Source organism: Tyto alba, unplaced genomic scaffold (assembly GCF_018691265.1).
Source record: "Tyto alba isolate M040663 unplaced genomic scaffold, T.alba_DEE_v4.0 Super-Scaffold_34, whole genome shotgun sequence".
Classification (NCBI taxonomy): domain Eukaryota; kingdom Metazoa; phylum Chordata; class Aves; order Strigiformes; family Tytonidae; genus Tyto; species Tyto alba.
Genome location: NW_024881309.1, coordinates 549118 through 573426, shown reverse-complemented (window position 1 = coordinate 573426; position 24309 = coordinate 549118). Strand labels below are relative to the sequence as shown.

Sequence of the window (24309 nt, the reverse complement as noted above, 5' to 3'; positions counted from 1 at the left end):
TCCTCCCATGCCCATGTGCCTTGGGGGTGACTCTCATGTCCCCTGTCAGGGCTCTGGTGATGTGAAGTACCACCTGGGAATGTACCACCGTCGGATTAACCGCGTCACTGACAGGAACATCACCCTTTCCTTGGTGGCAAATCCTTCTCACCTGGAGGCAGCTGATCCTGTTGTTCAAGGCAAGACTAAAGCAGAGCAGTTTTACTGCGGGGACACGGAAGGGAAGAAGGTAAATGGTGCTGAGATGCCCACAGCGAGGTGGCTTAGGCTGGACGGGGTTTGGTGGGAGGCAGGCTGGTGGGAAAGTGAAGAAAGCCAGCTGGCTTTTGTTTGCTGTGCCCTTTCCCCTGCCCTCACCCTGACTTTGCTCCCCCATCCTTCCTCCCTGTCTTTGGGGATAACTATGGTGGGGGCTCACCCACCCTGGGCTCCCACTGCCTGTTCCTTCATCTCTGAATGACCCACTCAGCCAGGCTGTGGGGAGCAGCAGATGCCCAAGCCCCTGGTTGAAAAGCAGGGAAATGAGGGGTGCTCCCAAAAGCCAACCCGAGCATTACAGCTTCAGGGGCTTGGCAGTAGGAGGCTCAAGCTGAAGGATCCCAGTGTGACCAGGGATAACCATTCCTGGGGCTGGGACAGCTGGAGCTGGCAGCAGGAGGCAGCTCTCCTCACCCGGGTGGCAGAGCAGGCGGGGAACGGGCTGCAGGGGGGGTGTTTATTTGTGGTCTGATTCATCACAGACCTGTCTCCATAACCAAGAAGTGGAAGGGTAAGATCAAAAGTGCTTCCCTTACTCCTACACTCCAGGGGCCTGGCTATAAATAGAGGAACACTGTCCTTGTCTGACAGGCGGTGTCCTCAGCCAGCCCCTGGGTACGACAGCAAAATAACATCACTGGAGCCAGACCGAGCTCCTGGCCTGGCTTCTGCCCAGGGGTCTTCTGGGTTGAAAGTGTGGGGGAAAGGGGCATTTTTCTTGTCTTCCCCCAGTGAAAAAAAAAGCTTTGCTTTGAGATGTGCATGTTTGGAACTGGGACTTGCCTCCCAGCCTGTGTGCACCAAGTACCGCCCCGCTGCCCGATCGAGGCACCCTGGGTGTGCCACCCTTGCTCGGGGGGAGAACTGGTGGCCACAGCCTTCTCCCTGGTGGTTGTGCCAACCATGGCCGGCTCCACTCCCATCCTCTGAGAAAGCATCAGACGTGTTGACGAGCTGCTCTGTGTCCTTTCTGGGATGCCAGAGGCTCACAGGGCTGAGACTTGGGCCCTTTCTTGGTGGCTGCCCCTGTCTGCCATCGCTGCAGAGCCCCTGCTGACCGCCGTGGCTTCGCGTCTCCCAGGTGATGTCCATCCTCCTGCACGGAGATGCCGCCTTTGCTGGGCAGGGCATCGTGTACGAGACGTTCCACTTGAGTGACCTGCCCTCCTACACCACCCATGGCACTGTCCACGTCGTGGTGAACAACCAGGTGAGGAGCAAATCCCGTGTCCATGGGTGTCCCTCGCAGACCAGCCTCTGCAGGCTCAGGTCTGGATGGTGGCAGGCAGTAGCTGTTTCCTAGCCAGTGTTCTCGGCGTGAGCCGTAATCCTGGGGTCAGCAGGGGATTCTTTACACCCAGCTGCTCTACGGTAGCAGCTTTTGAGCTCAGCCTGATGCAGAGGTGGTGCATCATGATGCTTGGCATGTGAGATCACGCAGGGATGCTCCACTCTGCCCCTGCGTAAACCGGAGACATTTCACTGGGACCAGCCCATCCTGGGTACAGTGGGATGATGGCCCAGGTGCAGGTCCCGGGATGGGCTGCGGTGCCCAGGGCGCAGGAGATGGGCAGGGTGTGCTACGAGTGAGTGGCACACCCCAACTCGGCTGCAGCAGCCAAGATGCCCTCGAGGTTGCCTGCACGCTCGCCTGGTGCTTTCCTGAGCCCGTAAAACGCAGCTGCCCCATGCGGAGCCAGATTTAATGTCAGGGTCCAAAGGAGAAGCTGCATAGCAGAGCCACATTCCAAATCTTTACCCCTGTGCTGGTCCTGTTCCCTCTCACCCACTACAGATTGGCTTCACCACAGACCCCCGGATGGCCCGCTCCTCCCCATACCCAACCGATGTCGCCCGCGTGGTGAACGCGCCCATTTTCCACGTCAACGCGGACGACCCAGAGGCTGTCGTCTATGTGTGCAATGTGGCAGCAGAGTGGCGAAGCACCTTCCATAAGGATGTGGTGGTGGATTTGGTAAGAAATGTGGCAATGAGGCTTTATCCGAAAGCTGTGGCTCTGCTGTGGGTGCTCACCGATACCTCTCAGGGTGTATTTTCTGAAAGCTGAGGTTTCTTTTCAGGGCTTGTCTGGCCCTTTTGGTATGAGGAAAGGGAGGAGGTGGTGTAAAGCAAGGCAATGAGGCTGTAATAGCACATGGAGGGGCAACAGTGTCTCTGTATGGAGCCTGCCCTCGCCTCCTGCACTGGGGATGACATGATTGGGTCCCTCCTGGGCTGTTTTGGACCCTTCCTAGCACAGCGACCCAGATACCTCCAACTGCTTTTGGATCCGTGGCTTGCAAGCAGCTGCTTTCAAAGGCTCTTCCTCTTCCCGGCAGGTTTGTTACAGACGCAACGGTCACAACGAGATGGATGAACCCATGTTCACACAACCCCTGATGTACAAACAGATCCGGAAACAGAAGCCGGTGCTGCAGAAATATGCAGAGCTGCTGATTTCCCAGGGGGTGGTAAATCAGCCGGAGTATGAGGTACTGTCCCTTGGGGCCTGGGAGGAAAGCTGCAGGCAGCATCTCCGGGGAAGACTATTTGTTTGGTTCAGACCTGGGTGTGAATGATGTGACAGGGCCCATTTCTGCTTGTGCTTGTCACCTAAAGGTGGCAGAGCTGCGCTAGGGCTGGGCGAGCACTGCAGACCTGGCAGCAGTGGGATTAGGAGTTGAGGTTCGTCCTTGGACTGTGCCAGCTCTCGAGCAGTACAGGAACATCTAGTTCAAGGATTGCCCTGTGATCAGTGCAGCAGAGGCCACACGATGCTGGGCCACTGCAGCGTGACTGGGACCCACGGGAGAGATGGGCTCTGCAGCACTCGAGCTTGCTGTGGCCTGGGAGTATCTGGGGCAGGTCCCCTGCCCTGGTTTTGCCACCCTGGCAGCAAACACTGCAGCAGCTCTGCTGGCTCTTCCTTGCCTCGGTAGCACTTTGCAGCACCTTTAGGGCTGAATACAAGTTGTTGGTTTGGATGAGAGCAGAGCTGTCCCTCGGGGGATAGGGACCTCCAGTAGCAGCTCTGATCTCTAAGGCTGAGCTGTGCAGCCCTTCGGGCTCTCCTGCTGTGGGGACCAGCTGAGCCCTCCAGCACACTTGCAGGCTTGTGCTGAGGCCCCCAGGCTTGGCACTCTTGTTTGGAGACCCCACTCTAATGTTTTCCCACCTCCCGGTTCTGCCTTTCAGGAGGAAATTGCCAAGTACGATAAGATCTGTGAGGAGGCTCATGCAAGATCCAAGGATGAAAAGATCTTGCACATCAAGCACTGGCTGGACTCACCCTGGCCTGGTAAGTTGCTAGCAATGTTTTGGAGGTTCCTAGCAAAAAATCTGGCTTCTCTAGAGCTGTGGCAGCTATTTTCTAGAGGTGGGGTGGTGCTCTCTGCTCCTGGCATCCCCACTGTTGCTTGAGGGTGTCTGTGAGCTGAGCTCTTCACACAGAGCTCGGCATGGCTCCCACAGCACAGTGGACTGCTCCTCCTCCTGCAGGTTTTTTCACTCTCGACGGCCAGCCCCGGAGCATGACCTGCCCTTCCACCGGCCTGAACGAAGAGGACTTGACACACATTGGTCAAGTGGCCAGCTCGGTGCCGGTGGAGGATTTCACTATCCATGGAGGTAGGACCTTGTGGAAACTATGCCTGACTGAGCGTTTGTTCCAGAGAAGATGTGGGACTGGGCTGGAATGTGGCCTGGGAGGATGAGATCTGTTACAGAGCTTTGATATGTGTGGCCAGCAGGTTGAAGGAGGGGATCCTGCCCCCCTACTCTGTTCTCCTGAGACCCCACCTGGAGCACTGCATCCAGCTCTGGGGTCCCCAGTGCAAGAAGGGTGTGGACCTTTCAGAGCGAGCTCATGAAAATTATCAGAGGGCTGGAACACCTCTGCTATGGAGAGAGTTTGAGAGAGTTAGTGGTGTTCCACCTGGAGAAGAGAAGGCTCCAGGGAGACCTTCCTGTGGCCTTTTAGTATATAAAAGGGGCCTATGAGAAAGACAGAGAGACTTCACCAGGGCCTGTAATGACAGGGCAAGAGGCAACAGTTTTAAAATAGAAGAGGGCAGGTTTAGATTGGACATAAGGACGAGATGTTTCATGGTGAGGGTCACGAGACACTGGAACAGGTTGTCCAGAGAAGCTGTGGATGCCCCATCATTGGAAGTGTTCATTTGAGCAATGTGATCTAGTGAAAGATGTCCCTGCTTATGGCAAGGGGTTGGACTAGATGCCCTTTGAAGGTTCCTTCCAACCCAAACCCTTCTGTGAGTCTATAAGAATTAGTTCACAAGGGAGCTGTGGTTAAGGGATGTTCTTCTTCGGAGCTGATCCTTCACTGCAGTCCTGATTCCTTGTCCGTGGTTCATCCCGCTGGCAGAGGTGGATCCGTTCCTCTGCCCCTGGGCGTTGGCAATCTGTCAGTCTGTGGGCAGGTTGTGGAACAAACACAGTGTTGCTGGAGCTCTCTCCTGCCGCTGGCTACGAACCGGCTTCTGTCCCGGCAGGTTTGAGCCGTATTCTGAAAACCCGCGGGGAGATGGTGAAGAACCGGACGGTGGACTGGGCCCTGGCAGAGTACATGGCATTTGGCTCCCTGCTCAAAGAGGGCATCCACATCCGCCTGAGTGGCCAGGATGTTGAGAGGGGGACGTTCAGGTAAGGCCATGCTTTTGGTGGCTGTAAAGGCGATTCCAGCCTTTCCAGAAGGGATCTGAAGGGTAACAGTGGGGTAACGCTTTCCCGTCTTCCAGCCATCGCCACCACGTCCTGCATGATCAGAATGTGGACAAGAGGACCTGTATCCCCATGAACCACCTCTGGCCCAATCAGGCTCCTTACACCGTCTGCAACAGCTCTCTGTCGGAGTACGGTGTCCTCGGTGCGTGAGGAGGTCTGTGCTTGCTGCCCGGGGGGTGAGGCCACTCTGGGAAGATAACTCCCTCGCTTCTCTCCCATTCCTCAGGATTCGAGCTAGGCTTTGCCATGGCCAGCCCTAACGCCCTGGTGCTTTGGGAAGCCCAATTTGGGGACTTCCACAACACCGCTCAGTGCATAATCGACCAGTTCATCTGTCCTGGGCAGGCCAAGTGGGTCAGGCAGAATGGCATCGTGCTGCTGCTTCCCCACGGCATGGAGGGCATGGTAAGGACCTCCCCAGCTCGCAGGCACCCAGGGGTGCCTGTTGCATGGTCTGCACCAGAAGCAGAGCCGAGGGCAGCAGGCTGGCAGTGCCCTGCATCAGCTTCTCGTGCCAGCGTTGCCCCTCCGTTCACTCTCCCCCCTGCTTGGTCCTGGCAGGGTCCTGAGCACTCCTCCGCCCGCCCGGAGCGATTCTTGCAGATGTGTAACGACGATCCTGATGTCTTCCCCGTGAGTGGCAGCTGCGCTGAGCTCAGCCCGGCCTTGCTGTGTCCTGGATCCGGCTGCCGCCTTGAAATGGGGAGGGGGGGAGGGAGCCACACCTGGGTGGGCTCGGTGCAGCTCTACAGTCAGGGTGGGTGTTGCAAATTCGATAGCAGGAGGTGTGGGACACCCTGGGCTTGCACTGCAGCTGGGAGGGGTTGGGGAAAGGGGCTGCACCTCCACTGCCCCTGAGGCTGCTGCACCGGGGCAGAGGGGACCCTGAAATTGGCGTGGGATGAGGGCTGCTGGCCGCCCCTATGCCTGCCCCAAGGTGGGGGTCACAGACCCACAGCCTCTCCCAGGTCTCTTTGTGTCTTCATGAGCTCTGTGAGGGCGAAAGGAGGGAGGGAGGGAGGACTGGGTGCTGCTCTTCTCCCCACTGCTGGAGTGGTGAGGTCAAGAGGCACCTTACGTTTCTTGAAATCCCCTCAACCGCTGAGGCAGAAACTGGACGACTTCGATGTGCGCCAGCTTTACGACTGCAACTGGATTGTCGTGAACTGCTCCACTCCAGCCAACTTCTTCCATGTCCTCCGGCGCCAGATTCTCCTGCCCTTCCGCAAACCGGTCAGTGCCAGCAGCTCCACAGCCAGCTTGGTGCCGGGGCAGGGTAGCCCCCGTCCCTGCCCAGCCTGGGGATGGGACCTGGAGTGCACTTGTTCTTGCACCTTGGCAGCAAACATGGGCAGTTTGCCTCTGTCTGGGCCAAGGACTTCTTGGTGCTTGGGGCTGGCTCGGCACATGGCATGCTGCCGGCCAGCTCGTCCAGGCTGGGGTGGCTGCAACCCATTCTTGCACTCCACGGCGAGGGAGAAACACGTCAGGGCTGGTGGGCATCGGTAAATAACCCGGTCCAGCTGCTTGCCTTCAGCGCTGGCTGTGGGACAGGCAGGTCCCCGGCATCACCCCAGCCTCTTCACCGGAGGAAAGCTGGTGCTGTCAGAAATCCGTGCCCCGTCTGGCAGAGCACGGCAGCCAAGCGAGGAGCAAATCTCTTGTAGCTGCTGCTGTGCTCAGGCAGGGGAGGGCAGGCGGGACGGGCAGATCAGTGCTCCGGCCTTTGCTTGCAGGGGAGGTGTTTGTGGTGAGGCTGACTACTTTGCTCTGCCTCTTCCCCCCTTCAGCTGATAATCTTCACTCCAAAGTCGCTGCTGCGCCACCCTGAAGCCCGCTCCAGCTTCGATGACATGCTGCCAGGTACGAGCAGCATGGAGGTGTCCGCTTCCCACCGTGCCGCTCTGTGGGATGAAGGGTGAAGGGCAGGAGCCAGCCACCTCGGGTAAAATCCACCTGGCAGCAGCCTCCCCATGTTGGAGAGCGGCCGAGCGAGGCTGACGCTACTGGCATCGCAGACGGCCCGTGCAGGGAGCTCTGTGCCAGCATGGCATGTGGGCTGCCTTCCTCCTGCCCTGCTCCCCTCTGGCACTGAGGCGGCATGCTCGCCCCCACTGTGGCCGGGCTCTGCCAGCTGCAGCCAAAAAATTGGAGCCACCCCTTGTCTGTGCCAGGTCTGGCATCCGAGAGAGACGTGGCTCGGCTTTCCAGGGTTTGCTGTGGCGCTTCCTCCACTGGCAGCCCCTTCCTGCCGGAGTGGTGTGGCCAGGGTTTGACAGTCCCGAGTGTCACAGGACCCCGATGGTTTGTAGTGGGAGCTGGACCCAGTACCAGCTGGTCTGGCTCTGCCTCTCTGGTTTGCTGGAGCCCAGGCTGGAGTCTCAGGAGGGGCTGGCACTGGATGTGGGTGCAGGCAGCTGCCAGCGCGGTGCCCCGGGCTGCTGCGGCTGATGGTGCTGTCCCCTCTCTTGGCAGGCACTCACTTCCTCCGTGTCATCCCCGACGGCGGCCCCGCAGCCCAGAGCCCTGAGCAGGTGAAGCGGGTGCTGTTCTGCACCGGCAAGGTCTACTACGACCTGACCCGCGAGCGCAAGGCCCGGCAGATGGAGGCCGACGTGGCCATCACCAGGGTGGAGCAGGTGAGTGGGGTCCGGCTGCCTCCGAGCCTGGGAGCCGGGGGTGCTGTGACCCCCGTGACGCTGGTCCGTGTCCCCCCCCGCAGCTCTCCCCGTTCCCCTTCGACCTCCTCCAGCGGGAAGCCCAGAAATACCCGGCTGCTGAGCTGGTGTGGTGCCAGGAGGAGCACAAGAACCAGGGCTACTACGACTACGTCAAACCCCGGCTCCGCACCACCATCAACCGTGCCAAGCCCGTCTGGTAGGAACTGGGCAGGGGTGGGGTGCCCGTGATGCTGGGGAGGGGTCCGGGCGGGGCCGAGTCCCCCCCTCACCCCCCTCCCACCTTCTCCACCTCACTCAGGTACGCAGGGCGGGAACCGGCGGCTGCTCCCGCCACTGGCAACAAGAAAACCCACCTGACGGAACTGCAGCGGCTCCTCGAGACGGCCTTCAACCTCGACGCCTTCAAGGACCTGGCCTAAGCGCCAGCCCGGCGGCAGCAGCATGCTCCCGTCCGTCTGTCTGTCCGTCTGTCTGTCGCCTCCCCTCCCTCCTTCCTTAACTACAGACCTTGTAAAACCCCACGCTGGCGCCTGGAGTCCTTGTGTGGCTGGTGCCGGGGCCAGCGTCTGTGCAAGTCAGGCAAGGGGATGTGAGTTGCGCCCCACCCCCCCCACCCCCCGCCCCCCCAAATCGGGTGAGACCCTCACTGCCCCCATCCCCCCAGGAGGGGCTGGTCCCCAGGGCGAGTCTCTGGGGGTGGCTGGTGTGACGGGTCCAGTTCCTCTCAGTCCCTTCCAGTCTGGCGTCGCGCTTGCCCCTGCAGCCCCTCTTGGGGGGTGGGAGATGGCGTGGCCGCTCCCCCTCGCAGGGCTCAGGCAGGTTTGGTGCTGTTGCCTCTCCCGCCCCCCCCGCAGCTTCCAGAACACGGGTGGGGCAGTTCGTCTGTTCCCGGGGAGCACCGTCATGCTCAGCCCCGAGCCCCCGCGGCCGCTCGGCCGGTGCTGGGCGCCGCGTCCCGGCGGGAGGGTCCCGGCCAGGGCTTTGCTTTCGGCTTCCCAAATAAACACCGAGTCCTCCCGGCCCCACCCGCGTCCTCCTTCGGCTGTGGGCCGGGGGGGGGGGGCGGGAGGGTGTGCGCCGCGTCCCCCTTCCCCCCCCCCCCCCCATATCCACGGGTGTTTGCACACGCGTGTGCAGCTTCTCCCGGCGGGGTGCGGTCGCGCAAACGCTCACACACGGTGGGGGGTGGGGGCCCTGCGGACACCCCGCTCACGCAGCGTCACGCACGCGGGTCCCGCCCCCGCTGTCACAGGCCACTGTCACGCCGCCACGCGCGCGTGTCGCATCCCCCCCCCCCTCCCCGCACACGCTGTGTCACACCTGCTCACACACGGGTGGTCACGCGCACGACACCCACCCCCACCCCCCCCCCCCCGCACAGCCCTTTACACCGCTCTTCCGCTCGGTGCTCGGCTGGCCGCGCCTGGCGGGGCGGGGCGGCCCGTGCATACTGATGAGCTCGCGGCCCCATTGTGCGCGGCGGCGGCGGCGGCTGCGCGAGCTTGGCCCGGTTCCGTTCGGCTCGGCCTCGCGCGCCCCGCCCCGCCCCCGCGCGCCCCGCCCCGCCCCCCCCCCCCCCCCCCCCCCCCGCGCCGCCGCCGCCGCCGCTATGGAGCCGGGGCCGCGCGCGGGCTGAAAATCCCGCGCAGCTTCCGCGCAGCCGCGCGCGCCCGGCTCCACCAGGGCCATTTTGGGCCGTTCGCGACGGTGAGTGCGGGCAGCGCCGGGCGGATCCCTGCGCGCAGCCTCTCGCCGCGGCTGAAAATGGCTCCGCGCAGTGCCCGGCGGGGGGGGGTGGTTGCCATGGCAATGGGGGGGGGCCCCGGGGCCTGTCCCCGCGGTACCGCCGGGCCCGCGGCCGGGGAAGGGGGGGACTGTCACTGCCGGGGGAGGGGGGAGGGAACCGGCGCTGGTGGCCCCGCGGTGGCATCTCCCGGAGCGGCCCCCGCGCCCTCCCGCGGGGCCCGGAGGGAACGGAAAGCGCCGGGGTGACCCCACGCGTGTCCGCCTCCCCCCGGCCCCGGCTGCTGGGCCGGGCTGGAAATACCCCGAGTGGCGCTGCCGAGGGTGGTGGGGGGGAAAGGGCGTCGTGGTCCCCCGCGCCCGGGTCTCGCCCCGGAAAGTCCCCACCACTCCCTCCACCCGCAGGCGTGGGGGGGAAAGCCCACGGCAACCGCGGCGCTGGAGGGGGGAATGGTGTCTGCGCCCGCGGGGATTTTTGGGGGAAGCCGAGGTAGGCTGGCACCGGGGGGGGGGGGGGGGGGCTCCCCGGGGGACCACGGACACCCCCGCGGCAGGGCTGGGGGGGGTGGGGGTGGGCGCATGCTGGCCGGTGCCCTGAGCCAGGCACGGGCAGGATGCCCAGTCCCGGTGCCAGCGGCCCGGGGGGGCCCCTACAGGCTCCAGGCCTGCCCCCTCCCCAGCTGCGGCCCCGCCGGGATCCCTGGTCCCTTGGCCCCCCCCCCCCGGGGACGGCTGTCCCCTCACCCGCTGCTTCCCACAGCCCCGGTGACGGTGACGCCGTCCCGCAGCGCCTGCCACGGCCTCGGAAGACCCAGCCTGCGCCCGCCCGCCGCCGATGAACTCCATGAACCCCATGAAACCCTCCCTGCCACCCACGCCCCACGGGTGAGTGCCAGCACCCCCAGCACCCTGGGGCTGCACCCGCAGCTGCCCTGGCCAGTGGCCTCTGTCTTTCTGTCCTTCATCTTAATTAATTTGTTTTTCTTTCTAGTGATGGTTCATTTGCATATGAGGCTGTTCCTTGGCAACCAAGCACCAATCAGCCGGCAGGATCCCTCTCCGTGGTAACCACCGTCTGGGGTGTCAGCAACACCTCCCAGAGCCAGGTACCCACAGCATCCTCGTTGTGTCCCCCCCCTCGCCGGGAACATCCGTGTGTGTGTGTGTCCTTGCAAACGGGCACAGCTGCCCTCTGCCTGACCCACCCCTGTCCCTGGTACCCCCAGGTTTTCGGCAGCCCCATGGGCCCTGGGGGGAGCAGCTCCAGCACCCCGCTGCTGCCTGGCATGGCTGGCACTGGCTCGGGCATGAGCTCGCCGCCGTTCCTGCCACAGCAGCCCTTTGCTGAGGGGGCTCCCGGGAAGGGCTACGTGCAGCCAGGTGTCTATGGCCGCAGCGCCTACCCGGGCGGGCCGGGCTTCGCCACCAGGTAAGGCCGGCCCTGCGTCCCCCCCAACCCCTTGTCCCGGCTTCACCCCACTGTGGGTCCACCACACCCCCCTTCCCTGCCTCTCTGCCCCCCAGCTACGCTGGCAGCCCTGGCGGCCCCGGCGGAATGGGGCTCCCTTCGCATGCCAGCCGGCCCCCCGCTGACTTCACCCAGGCAGCCGCCGCTGCCGCCGTGGCCGCCGCTGCCGCCACGGCCACGGCCACGGCCACGGCAACAGTGGCGGCGCTGCAGGAGAAGCAGAGCCAGGAGCTGAGCCAGTACGGCGCGGTAAGAGCCCGGCCGCGGCAGAGCTGGGGATCCAGTGGCCACCCCCACCCCACCGTGACACCCACACCCCCCACACCCCCCCCCCCCTTCTCTCCCTGCTGCAGATGGGCGCAGGGCAGCCCTTCAGCAGCCAGTTCCTGCCCCATGCTGGACCCCGCGGCCCCACTGGCATGAGCCCGGCTGGCATGGCAGGCGTCATGGCTCCCTCCGGCATCTCCCCTGTCAGCATGAGCCCCGCGCGGGCACCCGGCACCAGCCCCCTGTACGGCGGGCAGCGGATGCCCCAGCACGCCTACCCCGGTCCCCCCCCAGGTCAGCAGCTCCCCCGCCAGGGCCTCAAGCGGGCATACTCCAATGAGGTGAGCGTTCACACCGGGCGGAGGGGCTGTGGCGTGCTGGGACCCGCCCCCCCATCCCGCTGGCGCTGACCCCCGCGGCCCTGCAGGGGTACCCGGCGCAGCAGTACCTCCAGGGCGGGCAGTACGCTGCGGCTGGTGCCCAGTATACCCCCAGCACCCCCCAGCCCTCCGCTCCGTCCCCCTCCTACCCTGGCCACAGGCTGCAGCAAGGTATGGGCCAGTACCTCTCTGCCTCGGGCAACGCCGGACCCTATTACAAGGTACCACAGGGGGGACAGCAGACACGGGATGGGGGGTTCGGGTGTCTGCCATCCCCTGGTGCCAGCCCTTGGGGATCTTCTTCCTGCAGCCGGCTGACCAGTTCAACGGGCAGAGCACCAGCTTCGGCACCTACAGCCAGGCGGCTGTCACCGGGGTGAGTCCCGGCACCGGGTGGGGTGGGAGGCAGCGCCTGCCCAGCTGGGTGCTGAGGGTGTGCGCTGCTTCCGCAGCCGAGCCGGTCGCTGCCGGGGTACCCCAGCTCGCCGCTGGCCGGGAACCCCACACCGCCCATGACGCCGGGCAGCGGCATCCCCACCTATGTGTCCCCGGGTCAGGATGTCAAGTCACCTTTCCTGCCGGACATGAAGCCCAGTGTCACCTCCCTGCACCAGTCCCCCTCGGGTAGGTGCCCCTGGCAGGGGTGGGGAGGCAGCCGGGATGGGTGGCACATCGTCGAGGTACCCCCCACCCCTGACCCCAGCATGGGCCCCACTGCTGGAATCAAGTGGCCATTGCCCCTTTAAGGATAAGGTGCTGTGGGGAGGACTCTAAGGAAAAAGGAGGGGCTTCAGCACAGGGGGCGTGGCTACTGCCAGGGGTTTGCGGGGGGGGTGTGGCCTTGCAGGTGCTGCCCAATGAGAGGGCAGTGGGACGGAATTTCGGTGAAGGGGGCGGGACTATGAATGGGGCTGGTGAGAAGGGTGGGGGCTTAGTGTGAGGGGCTTCAAGCATCGGTGGGAGGGGCTTCTGGCGTAAGGGTGGGGCCTCCTGGAGTGGGCGGGGCTACCTGCACGGGTAGGGTGTGGCTGTCTGGTGGGAGGGGCTTCTTGAAGAGGGGTGGGGCCTCCCTGAGTGGGAGGGGCTTATGGCATAGATGGGGCCTCTGAGTGGGAGGGGCTTCCTGCATGGGGTGGGAGGGACCTCTGCTTTGAGGGTGGGGCCTATGAGTAGGAGGAGCTTCCTAAGTAGGGGTAGGGCTGTCTATAGTGGGGAGAGCACAGGGATGGGGGTTCCTGGGGTGGGAGGGACCTCTGAAGGGTGGGGCTTCCTAGCTAGAGAGTGGGGCTAGCCAGGGTGTGGCTGGGGGGGGTCTCTGCTGACAGCGTCCCTGGCAGGGCCGGCCCCCGGGGAGGAGCTGCGGCTGACCTTCCCGGTGCGGGACGGCGTGGTGCTGGAGCCCTTCCGCCTGCAGCACAACCTGGCCGTCAGCAACCACGTCTTCCAGCTGCGTGACTCCGTCTACAAGACCCTCATGATGAGGTGGGGTGTGGCGGAGGGGTTGGGGGGGGGGGGGGGGGGGGCTACTCAGTGTGGCACAATGCGGTGCTCCCCGGCACGGCGGTTCACATTGCGGGCACGGCCCCTGCCCACACCCCCTGCCCACACCCCTGTCCACCCTGCCAGGCCTGACCTGGAGCTGCAGTTCAAGTGCTACCACCACGAGGACCGGCAGATGAACACCAACTGGCCAGCCTCTGTGCAGGTGAGCGTCAACGCCACGCCACTCACCATCGAGCGTGGTGACAACAAGACCTCCCACAAGCCGCTCTACCTGAAGCACGTCTGCCAGCCCGGCCGGAACACCATCCAGATCACTGTCACCGCTTGCTGCTGTGTGAGTCACCGAGGGGGTCCTGGGGCTGAGGGGGGGGGGGAGGTGGGGGAGTGGCTGGGGCCGTGGCTCAGCCTCTCCCATCTCTCCGCAGTCCCACCTCTTCGTCCTGCAGCTGGTGCACCGGCCTTCGGTGCGCTCAGTGCTGCAGGGTCTCATCAAGAAGCGCCTGCTCCCCGCTGAGCACTGCATCACAAAAAGTGAGCGCTGTGGCCGGCACCCCCAGCCCACCGGGCCCTGGGGGAGGCGGGGGGGGGGTAGGGTGGGCGGGGGCTGCAGCATGGAGAGAGGGGGATACACACACACACACACCTGCCCTGGTCAGGGCTGCAGCATGATGGGGGTGATGGGGCACCACAGCCAGATGCCACCATGGTGCCACTCCCATCTTGGCATCCCGTTTCTGACCCTTGGTGCCCCTCGGCCCCCTCCTACCCCCCCCCAGTCAAGCGCAACTTCAGCAGCGGGACCATCCCAGGGACCCCGGGGCCCAATGGTGAGGACGGCGTGGAGCAGACGGCCATCAAGGTGTCCCTCAAGTGCCCCATCACCTTCCGGAGGATCCAGCTCCCGGCCAGGGGCCACGACTGCCGGCACATACAGGTAGGGGTGGTGGTGGTGGTGGGGCTTCAGGGTGTCCCCTGCCCCATGCCCAGCACCCCCCCTCCCCAGCTCAGCCACCGCTCTCCCCTGCAGTGCTTCGACCTGGAGTCCTACCTGCAGCTCAATTGCGAGCGGGGCACGTGGCGGTGTCCTGTCTGCAAGTGAGTAGGGTCCCCCCGCAGGGGGGCCATGCCCCTGTTTCCCTGCCTCTGGCGGGTTTTCCCCACCCTCACCCTGTCTCTCTCTCCCTGCAGTAAGACAGCGCTGCTGGAGGGGCTGGAGGTGGACCAGTACATGCTGGGCATCCTGATCTACATCCAGAAGTAAGTGTCCCCCACTCTGTGGCCAGCACCATGCCACCCCCAGGGGGGCTGTGCAGTTGACCCCCATCAACCAGAGCCTCCCCCACTGTCCTGCCACCCCCAGCTCAGAGCATGAGGAGATCACCATCGACCCGACCTGCAGCTGGAAACCCGTCCCGGTCAAACCTGATGTTCACATCAAGGAGGAGCCGGAGGGGCCGGCGCTGAAGCGGTGCCGGACTCTCAGTCCCACGCACATGGTGCTGCCCAATATCATGGAGATGATCGCGGCCCTGGGGCCCGGCTCTGCTCCCTTCCCAGCACTGCCACCACCACCGGCGGGTGCCGCTGCTGACTACGGTGCCTCAGGTACGGGGGGGACCCATGGGAATGGGCCCCATCCCTGTTGTGTGTCCCTGTCCTTCCCCCCACCCCCCACCGTCGCCTCCTTTCCTCCCACAGGTTCCAGCTTTCCAGGACCCGGGGGCTTCCCAGAGCCGTTCCCCCCCCCTGGCGCCCCTGGCACGCCAACACTGAGTGACTTTGTGCCGGGACCCCCCCCCATCTCCTACCAGTCTGACATCCCTGTTGGCCTCCTGGCCCCCGAGAAGCCCCCCGCAGCCCCTCTCCCGGCACAGGTCAGCTGGGCTGCGGGTGGAGGGCTCCTCCCCAGCCCCCCCGTCTCCCAGTGGGGGGACCAGGGGGGGTCCCGGTGGAGGGGGGGTCTCACCACCCCACTCTCCTCCGCCAGCTGCCCCCGCCGGGGCGGATGGAGCCGTCCCACCCCCCGATGCAACCGGGGCTGCACAACCCTGCCCCGGGCAGCCAGCCCGCACAGCCTCTGCACCACCGGAACGTGCCAGCACGGCCCCCCCTGGGCCCCGCCGGCCCGGTGCACGCCGCTGACCTCGCCTTCCCCCCAGCGTCCGGCATGGCTGGCACAGGAGATGGCTCAGAGCCTGCTCTCGATGTGAGTACCCTGGGATGGAGGGGGGGGGGGGGGGGGGGCAGCGAGGGGGTCCTGCCTCTGGTTTGGGACCCCTGGCTGCCATATAGTGGGTGGGAAGGAACTGGGGGACGGGGTGGGACGACTGGTTGTCACATGCTGCCACCCCCAGCTCCTGCCTGAGCTGACGAACCCCGACGAGCTGCTCTCCTACCTGGGCCCACCCGACCTCCCCAGCAGCAGCAACGACGACCTCCTCTCCCTCTTCGAGAACAACTGAGCCATCCTTGCCCTCACTGAACCCCCCCCGACGGGGTCAGGGAGGGAGGGGGCAGCACTGGCGGGACCCCTACCTGCGGCACAGCCGGGATCTGCCCCCAGCGAGGGGGGCTTCCCCTGACAGGACGCTATGGGACGGACAGACGGATGGGCTCGGCCCCCCCCCCCCCCCCCCCCCCCAGAAGCACAAGGCTGTACATAGTGTAGAAACACTACTGCCCCTTCCCACCTCCCCCCCCCCCCCCCCCCAATACCTCCCACCACGTATTTAAAGGCAAGTGCATCGCTGTGGGGCTGGCCCGTGCCCCCCCCATGTGTAAATGTGCATACGCTGCTTCCCCTTGTAACATATGTGCCCGGCCCAGGGGGTGCAGGGTGGGGGGGGCTCAGCCCACCAACTGCCCCACGGCCCCCACCCACCGCTGTCGAGCTCCCTGTACCGTCTCCATATCGATGGCTATTAAAGGATTTCGTTTCGGCGGGGCTCACGCGTGTCAATGGGCAGTGCCCACCCCCCCCGCGTGTCTCCATCGGTCCTTTGTCACCGTGCTGAGGGACCGGCCCCACGGCCACCCCCCCCCCCCCCCCAACACCCCCTTGGCTGGGGGTCCCGGGGGGGGGACGACGACACACACAGACACTGGCCGGGTCCTGTCCGGTGCCGGGGCGGGGGCAGCCGGCCCGGGCGGTGAACCGTGTCCGCCGACACCGATCATTAACCGCGGGTAAGGGCGGCAGCGCGGCCGGCGGGCCCCGAGCAGCATGGCGGGAGGGGGGGGGGGGGGGTGTCCCTGCCCAGGGCTGGGGGGCTCGGAGGGTCCCTCCACGGTGGGAGCCGGGCCCGGCTGCAGCACAGGGCTCCCCACAGCCCCTGCGGTAGGCGCCCCCCAAAATAAAAGGCTGCAGTTCCCGGCCCCCCACGCCCCCCCCCCCCCATCTCCGCTCGGCGCCCCAGCCCCCATCAGCGCCCCCCCCCACGCAGGCACCGCGCATGCGCGCCCCGCCCTGCCCAGCCGGCGGACCCGCGCGCCCCCCGCCCGCCCCCGCCTTTTTTTTTTTTTTTTTTTTTCCCCCTCCCTTCCCCCCCCCCTCCCCCCTCAAACTCGGCGCCGTCGATTGGCCGCCTGCCCCGCCACTCTGCCGCAGCGCCAGCGGCTGTTGGGCGGCGCCGCGGGGGAGGCGGGCCCTCCTCGGCCGTATATAAGGGGCGGCGGGCAGCTGGTCTCCTTCTGCTGCGCCGCGCCCGCCGCCCGGAGCCGTCGCCGCTGCTGCCTCGCTCCCGCCCCGCCATGGCCAACCCCGTCGTCTTCTTCGACATCGCCGCCAACGGCGAACCCCTGGGCCGCGTCACCTTCGAGGTGGGGGGGTGGGGGGTGTGTGTGTGTGTGTGTTGCTGGGGGGGGGGGGGGGGAGGGGGCGCCGCCATTTCCTCGCCGGGGCTCTTGGGGCCGTTCCGGGGGTGGGGGGAGGGAGGCGCGGGGGGCACTGCGCCTGCGCGGGTGTGTGTGTGTGTGAAGGGGGGGGGGGGGGCGCCTGCGCCGCCTCCACGTGGCCGCGGCTCCCGCGGGGAGGGAATTGGGGGGGGGGGGGGAATATGTGTGTGTGTGTGTGTGTGTGTGTGTGTGTGTGTGATGGCGGCGCCCCGGGTTGCGCGACCTCGGCAGCGGTGGGGAGGGAACAAAGAACCCGGTACAGCCCACCCCCACCCCGGTCCCGCCGCGGGCTAAGTGCGGCGGAGGATGCGGCTGGGAAGCGCCGCCGCCCCGCACCCCCCCCGCCCCCCGGACCCCCACTTCCCCACCCCGCGGCCTCGCCGCCTGCTCGCGTTCCTGTCGCGCTGCCGGGGCTTCCCCGCTCCGCCCCGCGGGGGAGGGGGCGGCGGCGACGGCTTCCCCTGTTGCGGGAGCGGGGCTGCGGCTGCCCGCGCCGCCATTTTGTCCCAGTCCCTCCCCCCCCCCCCCACCCGAACGGGGCCGCCCTTCGGTGGCCCCCGCCGCCGCTCGGCGCATCGGGGCGAGCCGCGTTCCCCCTCCCGGGAGATGCTTCGGAGGCTCCCGTTGCGCTCCCGCGTTTCGGAAAGCCGGCGGAGAGCGAGAGCAGCGGCGGCAACCCGATCGCCGCAGGATTGTCGCGGCGAGAGCCAAGTATTTAGCGCCCCGCGAAGCGGGCGCCCGGGGGTGTGAAGCATCCCTGGCATGGCTGGGGACTGTGCCTCGGCAACCGCTGCGGCTGTCGCAGAGCCTGCAGGGAGCGCGCTCCCCGCCCGGTAGCGCCTTGCTGTGCGGATGGCTGCTCACTACCCAAAATCCTCCTGAAGTAATTTAGAGGCGGCATATGCTCTGCCTGGGAATGCTCGAGTCGAATAGGTTTTTAATTTAAACCCAGCCAGCAGAACGAAGGCACGTTCTGCCCCATTGAGACGTGTGGCATATTTAAAATCATTGGGATGCCGTGTCTGTTACTTCAGAGCTTCCAGATGAAGGTGTGAGGTGGGGAGTGCTCTCTAGTTGCAGGCACGGCTGGGATCCACTTCGTGGATGGGGTCCCTGGGCTTCGAGCAGTGAGAAGGGGATCCCTGTGGTCTGGGGATGCCCCCCGCAGGGTGAGGGGGGCAGCGGCTAGGCATCACTCCAGCCTGACTAACCGCCTCTTCTCTTTTTGCAGCTGTTTGCAGACAAGGTCCCCAAGACAGCAGGTTGGTAAAGCAGCACTGGCCACGCTGCACCAAACCCCGATGCTCTCCCTAACTCCAGACAAAACAAGCCATTCACGGTGGTTTTCCTCCTCCTTTGCAGAAAATTTCCGTGCCCTGAGCACTGGTGAGAAGGGATTTGGCTACAAGGGATCCTGCTTCCACAGAATCATTCCTGGGTTCATGTGCCAGGTGCGTGGTGCTCTTTCCGCAGCAGGGAGGCATGGGTGGGTGAGGAGATCTGGTGCTTGCGTGGGTTTAGGAGTTGGGTGCTGGCAGATTTAGGGTGGGAAGGCAGCTCTGCCTCCTGCCTGCAGTCTCTGCAGGGCCACTGCATCTGGCTCAAGAGTTTTCTCCCATGCCTGTGACCTGAAACACCACTTCTTTGCAGGGTGGTGACTTCACACGCCACAACGGCACCGGCGGCAAATCCATCTATGGGGAGAAGTTTCCTGATGAGAACTTCATCCTGAAGCACACGGGCCCTGGCATCCTGTCTATGGCCAACGCTGGCCCCAACACAAATGGTTCCCAGTTCTTCATCTGCACTGCCAAGACTGAGTGGTGAGTTGGGGTCTGTGGGAGGGCGAGCTTGGGGGTCCCTGGCACCCACCTCAGTGGGGAGGTGATGTGCCAGGTGTGGGAATGGCAGGTGCCAGCTGTGACCACTGCTTCTCCTGCAGGTTGGATGGCAAGCATGTTGTCTTTGGCCGCGTCAAGGAGGGGATGAACGTGGTGGAGGCCATGGAACGCTGTGGCTCCAAAGATGGCAAAACGAGCAAGAAGATCACCATTACCGACTGCGGGCAGCTCTCATAAACCCTCCTCGTAACTGACCATTCCTTGGTAGCCCGGGCACTGTGCCTCGCTGCAGCTCACCCCCATCCCACCCCGCTCCTGACTTACTGCTGCGTTTCTACTGGGTCTCAGCCCCATGTGCATGGTCCAGCTGGGCCGCAGTTACCTTTACGAGTCTAAATAAAATGAATTAAACCACCATGGCCCCCTTCTCTCCCCCTTTACTGGGTCGGGAGGTAGGAGGATGCTTGTGGTGCGGCTATACCATGTCCCTCAGTAGGGTCCAGAATGAACCAGGCAGCTGGTTGTGACAATTCCGTGTCAGAATTGATTGCTGGGGCCCTCAGTGCTGAAAACTGGGAAGTGCTGCTGCTCCCCCCACACCACCCCACACCTGCCTGCTGCTAGGGCCCACCTGTGGCTGCAATCCCCTGCCCCCAGGGAGGGGAGGGGTGATGCTCCACAGTTTAGGGTCCCTTGTGGGTCTGTCAACAGATGACACTGAGGATTGCTGTGCTGGGAACATGGGAATCCCAGTGGTCCCGGTAAGGGGAAGTCCAGGCTTGGGAGGATCCACCTGCTTCCACTTCGAACAGCCCCTGTTTGCGGGGTGCCCAGCTCTGTTAAGATTCCTGCTTCGCTCCAGTCCTAGTCTGGAGCGGTTCAAAGGTCGCCCAGCTCTAGGATGATCCTGCTTGGGGGGGAGGCTCCTGCAGCTGCCGGCCTGAGCTTAAACCGGCGTTAAGCTACAGCCCCCTGCCCGCACCGCTGCCGGGGGCTGCTCTGGGGCCGGGCTGCGGCGCGGGGGAGGAGGAAGAGGAGGGTCAGAGTGAGTGCGGAGCCCCGGTGTGGGTGGGGCTGTGCAAGGGCTGCTAAGGGAAGCGGGGGGGAGGGAGCCAGCATCAGCTTTCAGTCCTGCCCCTTTCCGTGGGGGAGCCCGGGACAGCGCGGGGGGGGGGCTTTTTCGGAGCGCGGTGGCGGAACTCACGCCGAGGGAAGCCGCGCTCCGCCGGATGGAGGCGGCGGGGGGGGGAAGGGTTTGTGCGAGGCACCGAGGCAGCGCGGGGGAAGCCTTTCGGCGCCGTACCGAGGCAGCGCGGGGGAAGCGGTTTTGTGCTGCGCCTGCGCAGGGGCGGGCGGCCTGTGGAGCGGCGGGGCCGGGGTGGGCGCGGGCTCCACCTCCACCCCCGGTGTTTTCTCCTGGTCCCTCTGCGGTTCTGCGGGGTCGGAGGATACCTCTCCCTTCCACATCTCCCCGTTGCGGCACTCGAGCTCCAGGCGGGGGGCCTGGTTGGTGTGGAGGCACGGCCTCAGCCCCTGGAGCTCCTGCCAAGCTTCGTGCCTGAGCCTTGCTGCACTCCGGCTCCCTCTGACATCTTCTCGGCCTCCTTTGGGGTCTGAGCATCTCCTGGGGACGCCCCCAGAGACTGGCTGAGCCAGGGTGCAGGGGAAGGCTCCCCGCAGCTCTCACTAACTGTCGGTGTACCCCTTGCACTGCCAGACCCTGCAGGAAAAGATGCCCACTCGCTGCCCCACCATCCTTCCCCAGGCCTGGGGCTGCCCCCCCTGGCACAACCCCAGTGGTGCTCCCCAGGAAGGGGCATGTGAACGTCTCAGAGCTTCACTTCCCCAGCAACAAGACCAGGACTGACCTCTGGCCCATAGTTGCGACTTCTGGACGTCGGGTCCGCCATCAGGCCTGGTTCTTCCTTCTGCTCTCAGATTTTCTTCGTGAGGGCACGAGGCGAACAGGCTCTCCTCTGGATGAAGGCTCTGATTGCAGCTCTGAGAGGAATGGATGTGGAACAGCAGGCATCAAATGCAGGCACACTCTGATGAGTCGATGGAGGGAGGAGGTCTGTGCTGCAGAACCTCCCACAGATCATCCCTTCAAAGAGAAAGATGCAGGCAGCAAGCAAAGCCAGATGCAGACCGACACACAAGTTACACAGAGCCAAAGCAGAATGTGCTCGGGCACTCACTGCTTGGGGCCTGTTCAGCTGAGGTTTTCCAGGACTGACCAGTGACGAGACATGACAAAGATGCCCAGAAATGGAAGTTCTTGTTTGGCCACAGGCTCCTACCCGCTGCACATCCCTGCCTGCCCTGGCACCCCACCATCCCATTGCCCCATGGCTCAGCATTGGGTGCAGGGCCCCCCTGTGCTTCACACCCTTCCTGGCAGCACCCAGAAGCTGTTGTAAACTTCCAACAAGGGCGAGGCGGCCACTGAGGACGGCGTCCCTGCTGCCAGCCCACCCTTGCTCCGTCAACCGGCACAACCTCAGCCCAGCCCAAAGGTGAGGTTTGGGAGCTGTCAGAGCCCGCAGGTGGGCGGCCAACCAGAGGAAAGATTGCATTGCCCGGGGTTGGGTTGACTTTGGTTTTTCAGCAGTGGTGACCACCTCGGCAGCCCCAGGGAAGCCCCTGCCCGTAGGCCACCGTCCCTGATGTCCCTGACAGCCCCAGCTTGACTGCCTTTCTCCAAGAGCTTCCTGACCTCTCTGAGCACATGGTGAAGGATGGATGCCACAAGGAGCGAGCAGCAGTTGTGATGCTGGGGGACAGTGAGGACACTGTTCCCAATGTCCCTGACATCCCTGATGTCCCCAGCAGCACCTCCTTCCTCAACCAGCTTCCCTGGCTTCTCTGAGGTAGAAGGTCACTGCCCCAAGGATTGAGCTGTGGTAACGATGCTGGGGGACACTGGTCCCTTCGGGGGGTGGTGGTTGGGGACGTCCCCCTTGCTGGACCCCAAGAGGAGGCAGGGTGTGGTGGCAACAGTCCTCCTCACCTGGCTGCCAGAAAGTCCTGGGGACTCTTCTCAGCAGAGTGCTACGGAGACTTCAAAGGAGAGTCTTCTACAGAGTCCTACCCCCACAGAGTTCAGAGGAGATTCTGATGGAGACTCCTATGGAGAGTCCCCTGAAGAGTTACCCAGGGGGTTCCTAGAAGGGTCTTCTGGAGAGTCCCCTACTGCTTCCCCTGCAGATCCCTGGCCAGACCCCAACTGCCCCCAGCGTCATCTGCCCCGCAGGGCCCAACTGGTTAAGGACGCGCTGCTGAAGCAGCACAGGGTAGTTTTGACCCACTTGCTGCTGCTTCCAGGTGTCTTCTGCTGGGTGATGCCCAGATCGGGCACCCTCAAGATGCAAGAGGCCTCCTTGTGGGATAACATCCCACCAAAGAAGATGGTGGTGTGTTGGCCAGTCCCAGTGTGTCCCCCAGGGTCCCCAGTCCCCAGCTGGTGGCCCCAAGACCCAGGGCGGAGCTGGCTGCCTCCGAGCCCCAGACTGATGGCAAGAAAGGGGTTGGCAGTGGCACTGAGCAGCAAGGCTATGGGAGGGGGCAAACCTCTCCCACTGACTCAGTGCTACCCCTTGGGCACTGCGGGGGCCTCATGCCTGTGCCCACCCCGCTGGAGGAGCCGGAGGAGTTGGTGCCCATCCCACCCAAGCAGTGGCCCAAGTGGGAGCACATGAAGAAGCTGCCTAGGAGGAGCAGGAGCAGGTGGCCCTGCAGATGTCACTGGGCCATCTGCAGGTTTTTTGTGTTTGTGCAGAGGGAGACAGACATAGAGCTAGCCAATGAGTACAGCTACCCGTTAGCCACCAGTCCAGCCCTGTCCCCCATAGCACCCACCGCAGAGGAGATTCGGAGGCAAAGACATATACCTGCTCCAGCCCCAGCCCTCTTCCAGATCCCTGTTCCTTGCTTAATTCATTAAAAGAGTTGGGTGTTCGCTTTGCAGTGCCTCTCTCTGCCTGTGCTTATTTGCACAGTGGGAGAGGGGGTGTGTGGGGTTAATGCAGCCCCTGCCCTCCCCATGGGTGGCTGAGCTGGGCTGGGGACAGCCACTGAGAAGATGGGTACATGGGGCATCGCTCCAGGTGGTGGGTGCCTGTGGGAGAAACCATGTTGATTAGCTCCAATGCCAGGAGGATGGAGGCCTCCATCACTGCCCCGGTACTGGCATCACCGTCACTGTCCCAGCACTGGCGTCACTGCTGGCGAGCTGGATTTAGCCCTGGGAAGGAAAGGAGCCATGGCTGCCCTGGGGGGCCAGGTAGGGACTGCCTGAGCACTGAATACTCAGCTCACACCTGGGCAGTGAGTGGGCATCACTGGCTGGGGCTCCCATGCTGAAATCCTGGAGCTGGTGCTGCACTGACTGCCCAGCTCACTCCACCTCCTCTACAGCCTTGTGCCCAGCCTGACATCATTTACATCAGAGAGGACCGACGGCACAGGGCTTAAGCTACGTTTTCTGGTGGTGGTGGGAGATTGCCAGTCAAATCTGCGCGTGGCCACAAAGGGAAAAGGATGCCCTGCCTCGCGCGATGGTCAGGAGGATCAGAGCTGGGAAGCTGCAGAAGGGAGGAGTCCCCCTCCTTTAAGCCTGTGTCATCATTTCCTTTCCAGGTTTCACTTCACTGTTACCAGCAGAGCAGTGGACAAGGATTTCTCCACCTGGCACAAGAAGGCTGCAGAAAAGCAGAGGCTCAGAAGAAGGATGAGAACAGGTTCCTGCTGTGCAGGGGTGGCCACTGCCCAGTTAAAACGCACTCCCCAGGGGGCTTCTCTGAAGAGCTTCCTCCCAGGTGCAGACGACGGGCGTCCTGGCAAGCTGCCGCAGACCCAGGTGAAGTTTTCCCTCCCTGTGCTGCCAAAGCAGGGGCCAGGCACCAGGCAGCAAGACCCAGGGAAGAAGCCTTCTGCCAGGTGAGACACTTGTGGGAAGGGATGAAAAGGGATCCTTGCGCTCGTGTAGGAGAGACATCATCCCCTTTGGACACTCCCTCTGGCGGCAGGGACTCGGGAAGGTCCCTGACACCCCCCCCCCCAGTTACTACGAGCTTGTTTGCCCCATCCATCGCAGGCCCCTTAGTGGGGAAGGCAGAGGATGCTCGTGCACCCTACATCGCTCATCCTCACAACAGACCTGAGGTGCACTCCTCTCCCACCCAGCTAATGGGGCTCAGGAAAGGCTCCCCCTTGCCGTGGGAAATGGCTCCACCTCCCCCGCTGCTTCTGCCAGCCTGGGGAGCTTTGATACCAAGTGAAAATATTTTTTCATGTGCGTGCCACGTCCCAGCCTAACTGGGGTGCCCTGAATGTGCCTTTACACAGGGTTCTTATACCCTTCAATTGTTCAGGAACAGGATGATTGGACCAATCACTAACATCCACACTACTGATTACTAATATAGTCAAATTTTGCAAAGCAACTCTAGTTTTGCAGCATTCTTGCTGCCTGAAGCAGGCTGAATACCTGGTGCCAGCCAGCACCCACAGTGCAAAAGAGACTTCCCCAC

General features: G+C 64.0%; 3 protein-coding genes across 8 annotated transcripts in view; all 3 read left to right on the top strand.

Moving 5' to 3' along the window:
* OGDH (oxoglutarate dehydrogenase) overlaps positions 1-8203 on the top strand; it is a 35000-nt gene extending 26797 nt beyond the window's left edge. For all 4 annotated transcript variants that reach the window (XM_042801453.1, XM_042801451.1, XM_042801454.1 and 1 more), the window contains 15 exons: positions 50-229; positions 1340-1468; positions 2054-2233; positions 2598-2750; positions 3454-3556; positions 3757-3885; positions 4770-4920; positions 5016-5143; positions 5228-5406; positions 5563-5634; positions 6112-6234; positions 6792-6864; positions 7477-7640; positions 7724-7878; positions 7981-8203. In XM_042801453.1, the coding sequence (XP_042657387.1) occupies positions 50-229; positions 1340-1468; positions 2054-2233; positions 2598-2750; positions 3454-3556; positions 3757-3885; positions 4770-4920; positions 5016-5143; positions 5228-5406; positions 5563-5634; positions 6112-6234; positions 6792-6864; positions 7477-7640; positions 7724-7878; positions 7981-8101 (2040 nt within the window). In that variant the 3' untranslated portion in view covers positions 8102-8203. The remainder of the gene's footprint in view (positions 1-49; positions 230-1339; positions 1469-2053; positions 2234-2597; positions 2751-3453; positions 3557-3756; positions 3886-4769; positions 4921-5015; positions 5144-5227; positions 5407-5562; positions 5635-6111; positions 6235-6791; positions 6865-7476; positions 7641-7723; positions 7879-7980) is intronic.
* A 950-nt stretch (positions 8204-9153) lies between these two features.
* ZMIZ2 (zinc finger MIZ-type containing 2) lies at positions 9154-15987 on the top strand. 3 transcript variants are annotated; one of them, XM_042801579.1, is made up of 19 exons: positions 9155-9389; positions 10186-10310; positions 10417-10531; positions 10652-10854; positions 10950-11142; positions 11247-11501; positions 11588-11761; positions 11851-11916; positions 11993-12164; positions 12878-13022; positions 13167-13377; positions 13469-13574; positions 13820-13977; positions 14071-14138; positions 14232-14300; positions 14404-14648; positions 14742-14917; positions 15031-15249; positions 15398-15987. In XM_042801579.1, the coding sequence occupies exons 2-19, from the start codon at positions 10261-10263 to the stop codon at positions 15503-15505; spliced, it is 2733 nt and encodes a 910-aa protein (XP_042657513.1). In that variant the 5' UTR covers positions 9155-9389; positions 10186-10260; the 3' UTR covers positions 15506-15987. The 3 variants fall into 3 exon arrangements, with proteins under 3 accessions (XP_042657515.1, XP_042657513.1, XP_042657514.1); XM_042801580.1 differs by lacking the exon at positions 9155-9389 and adding an exon at positions 9565-9915; XM_042801581.1 differs by lacking the exon at positions 11588-11761 and having other exon boundaries at positions 9154-9389.
* Positions 15988-16713: 726 nt separating this feature from the next.
* On the top strand, positions 16714-19193 carry PPIA (peptidylprolyl isomerase A). The gene is made up of 5 exons (XM_042801576.1): positions 16714-16862; positions 18169-18199; positions 18300-18388; positions 18588-18760; positions 18880-19193. The coding sequence occupies exons 1-5, from the start codon at positions 16794-16796 to the stop codon at positions 19013-19015; spliced, it is 498 nt and encodes a 165-aa protein (XP_042657510.1). The 5' UTR covers positions 16714-16793; the 3' UTR covers positions 19016-19193.
* Positions 19194-24309: the final 5116 nt, after the last annotated feature.

Coding starts and splice junctions, on each gene's coding strand:
- ZMIZ2 (XM_042801579.1), top strand. CDS start 10,261: ATGAACTCCATGAACCCCATGAAACCCTCCCTGCCACCCACGCCCCAC. Junction 11,762..11,850: donor ACGCCGGACCCTATTACAAG/GTACCACAGGGG, acceptor TTCTTCCTGCAG/CCGGCTGACCAGTTCAACGG. Junction 13,378..13,468: donor CTGTCACCGCTTGCTGCTGT/GTGAGTCACCGA, acceptor ATCTCTCCGCAG/TCCCACCTCTTCGTCCTGCA.
- PPIA (XM_042801576.1), top strand. CDS start 16,794: ATGGCCAACCCCGTCGTCTTCTTCGACATCGCCGCCAACGGCGAACCC. Junction 18,389..18,587: donor TTCCTGGGTTCATGTGCCAG/GTGCGTGGTGCT, acceptor ACTTCTTTGCAG/GGTGGTGACTTCACACGCCA. Junction 18,761..18,879: donor TGCACTGCCAAGACTGAGTG/GTGAGTTGGGGT, acceptor CTTCTCCTGCAG/GTTGGATGGCAAGCATGTTG.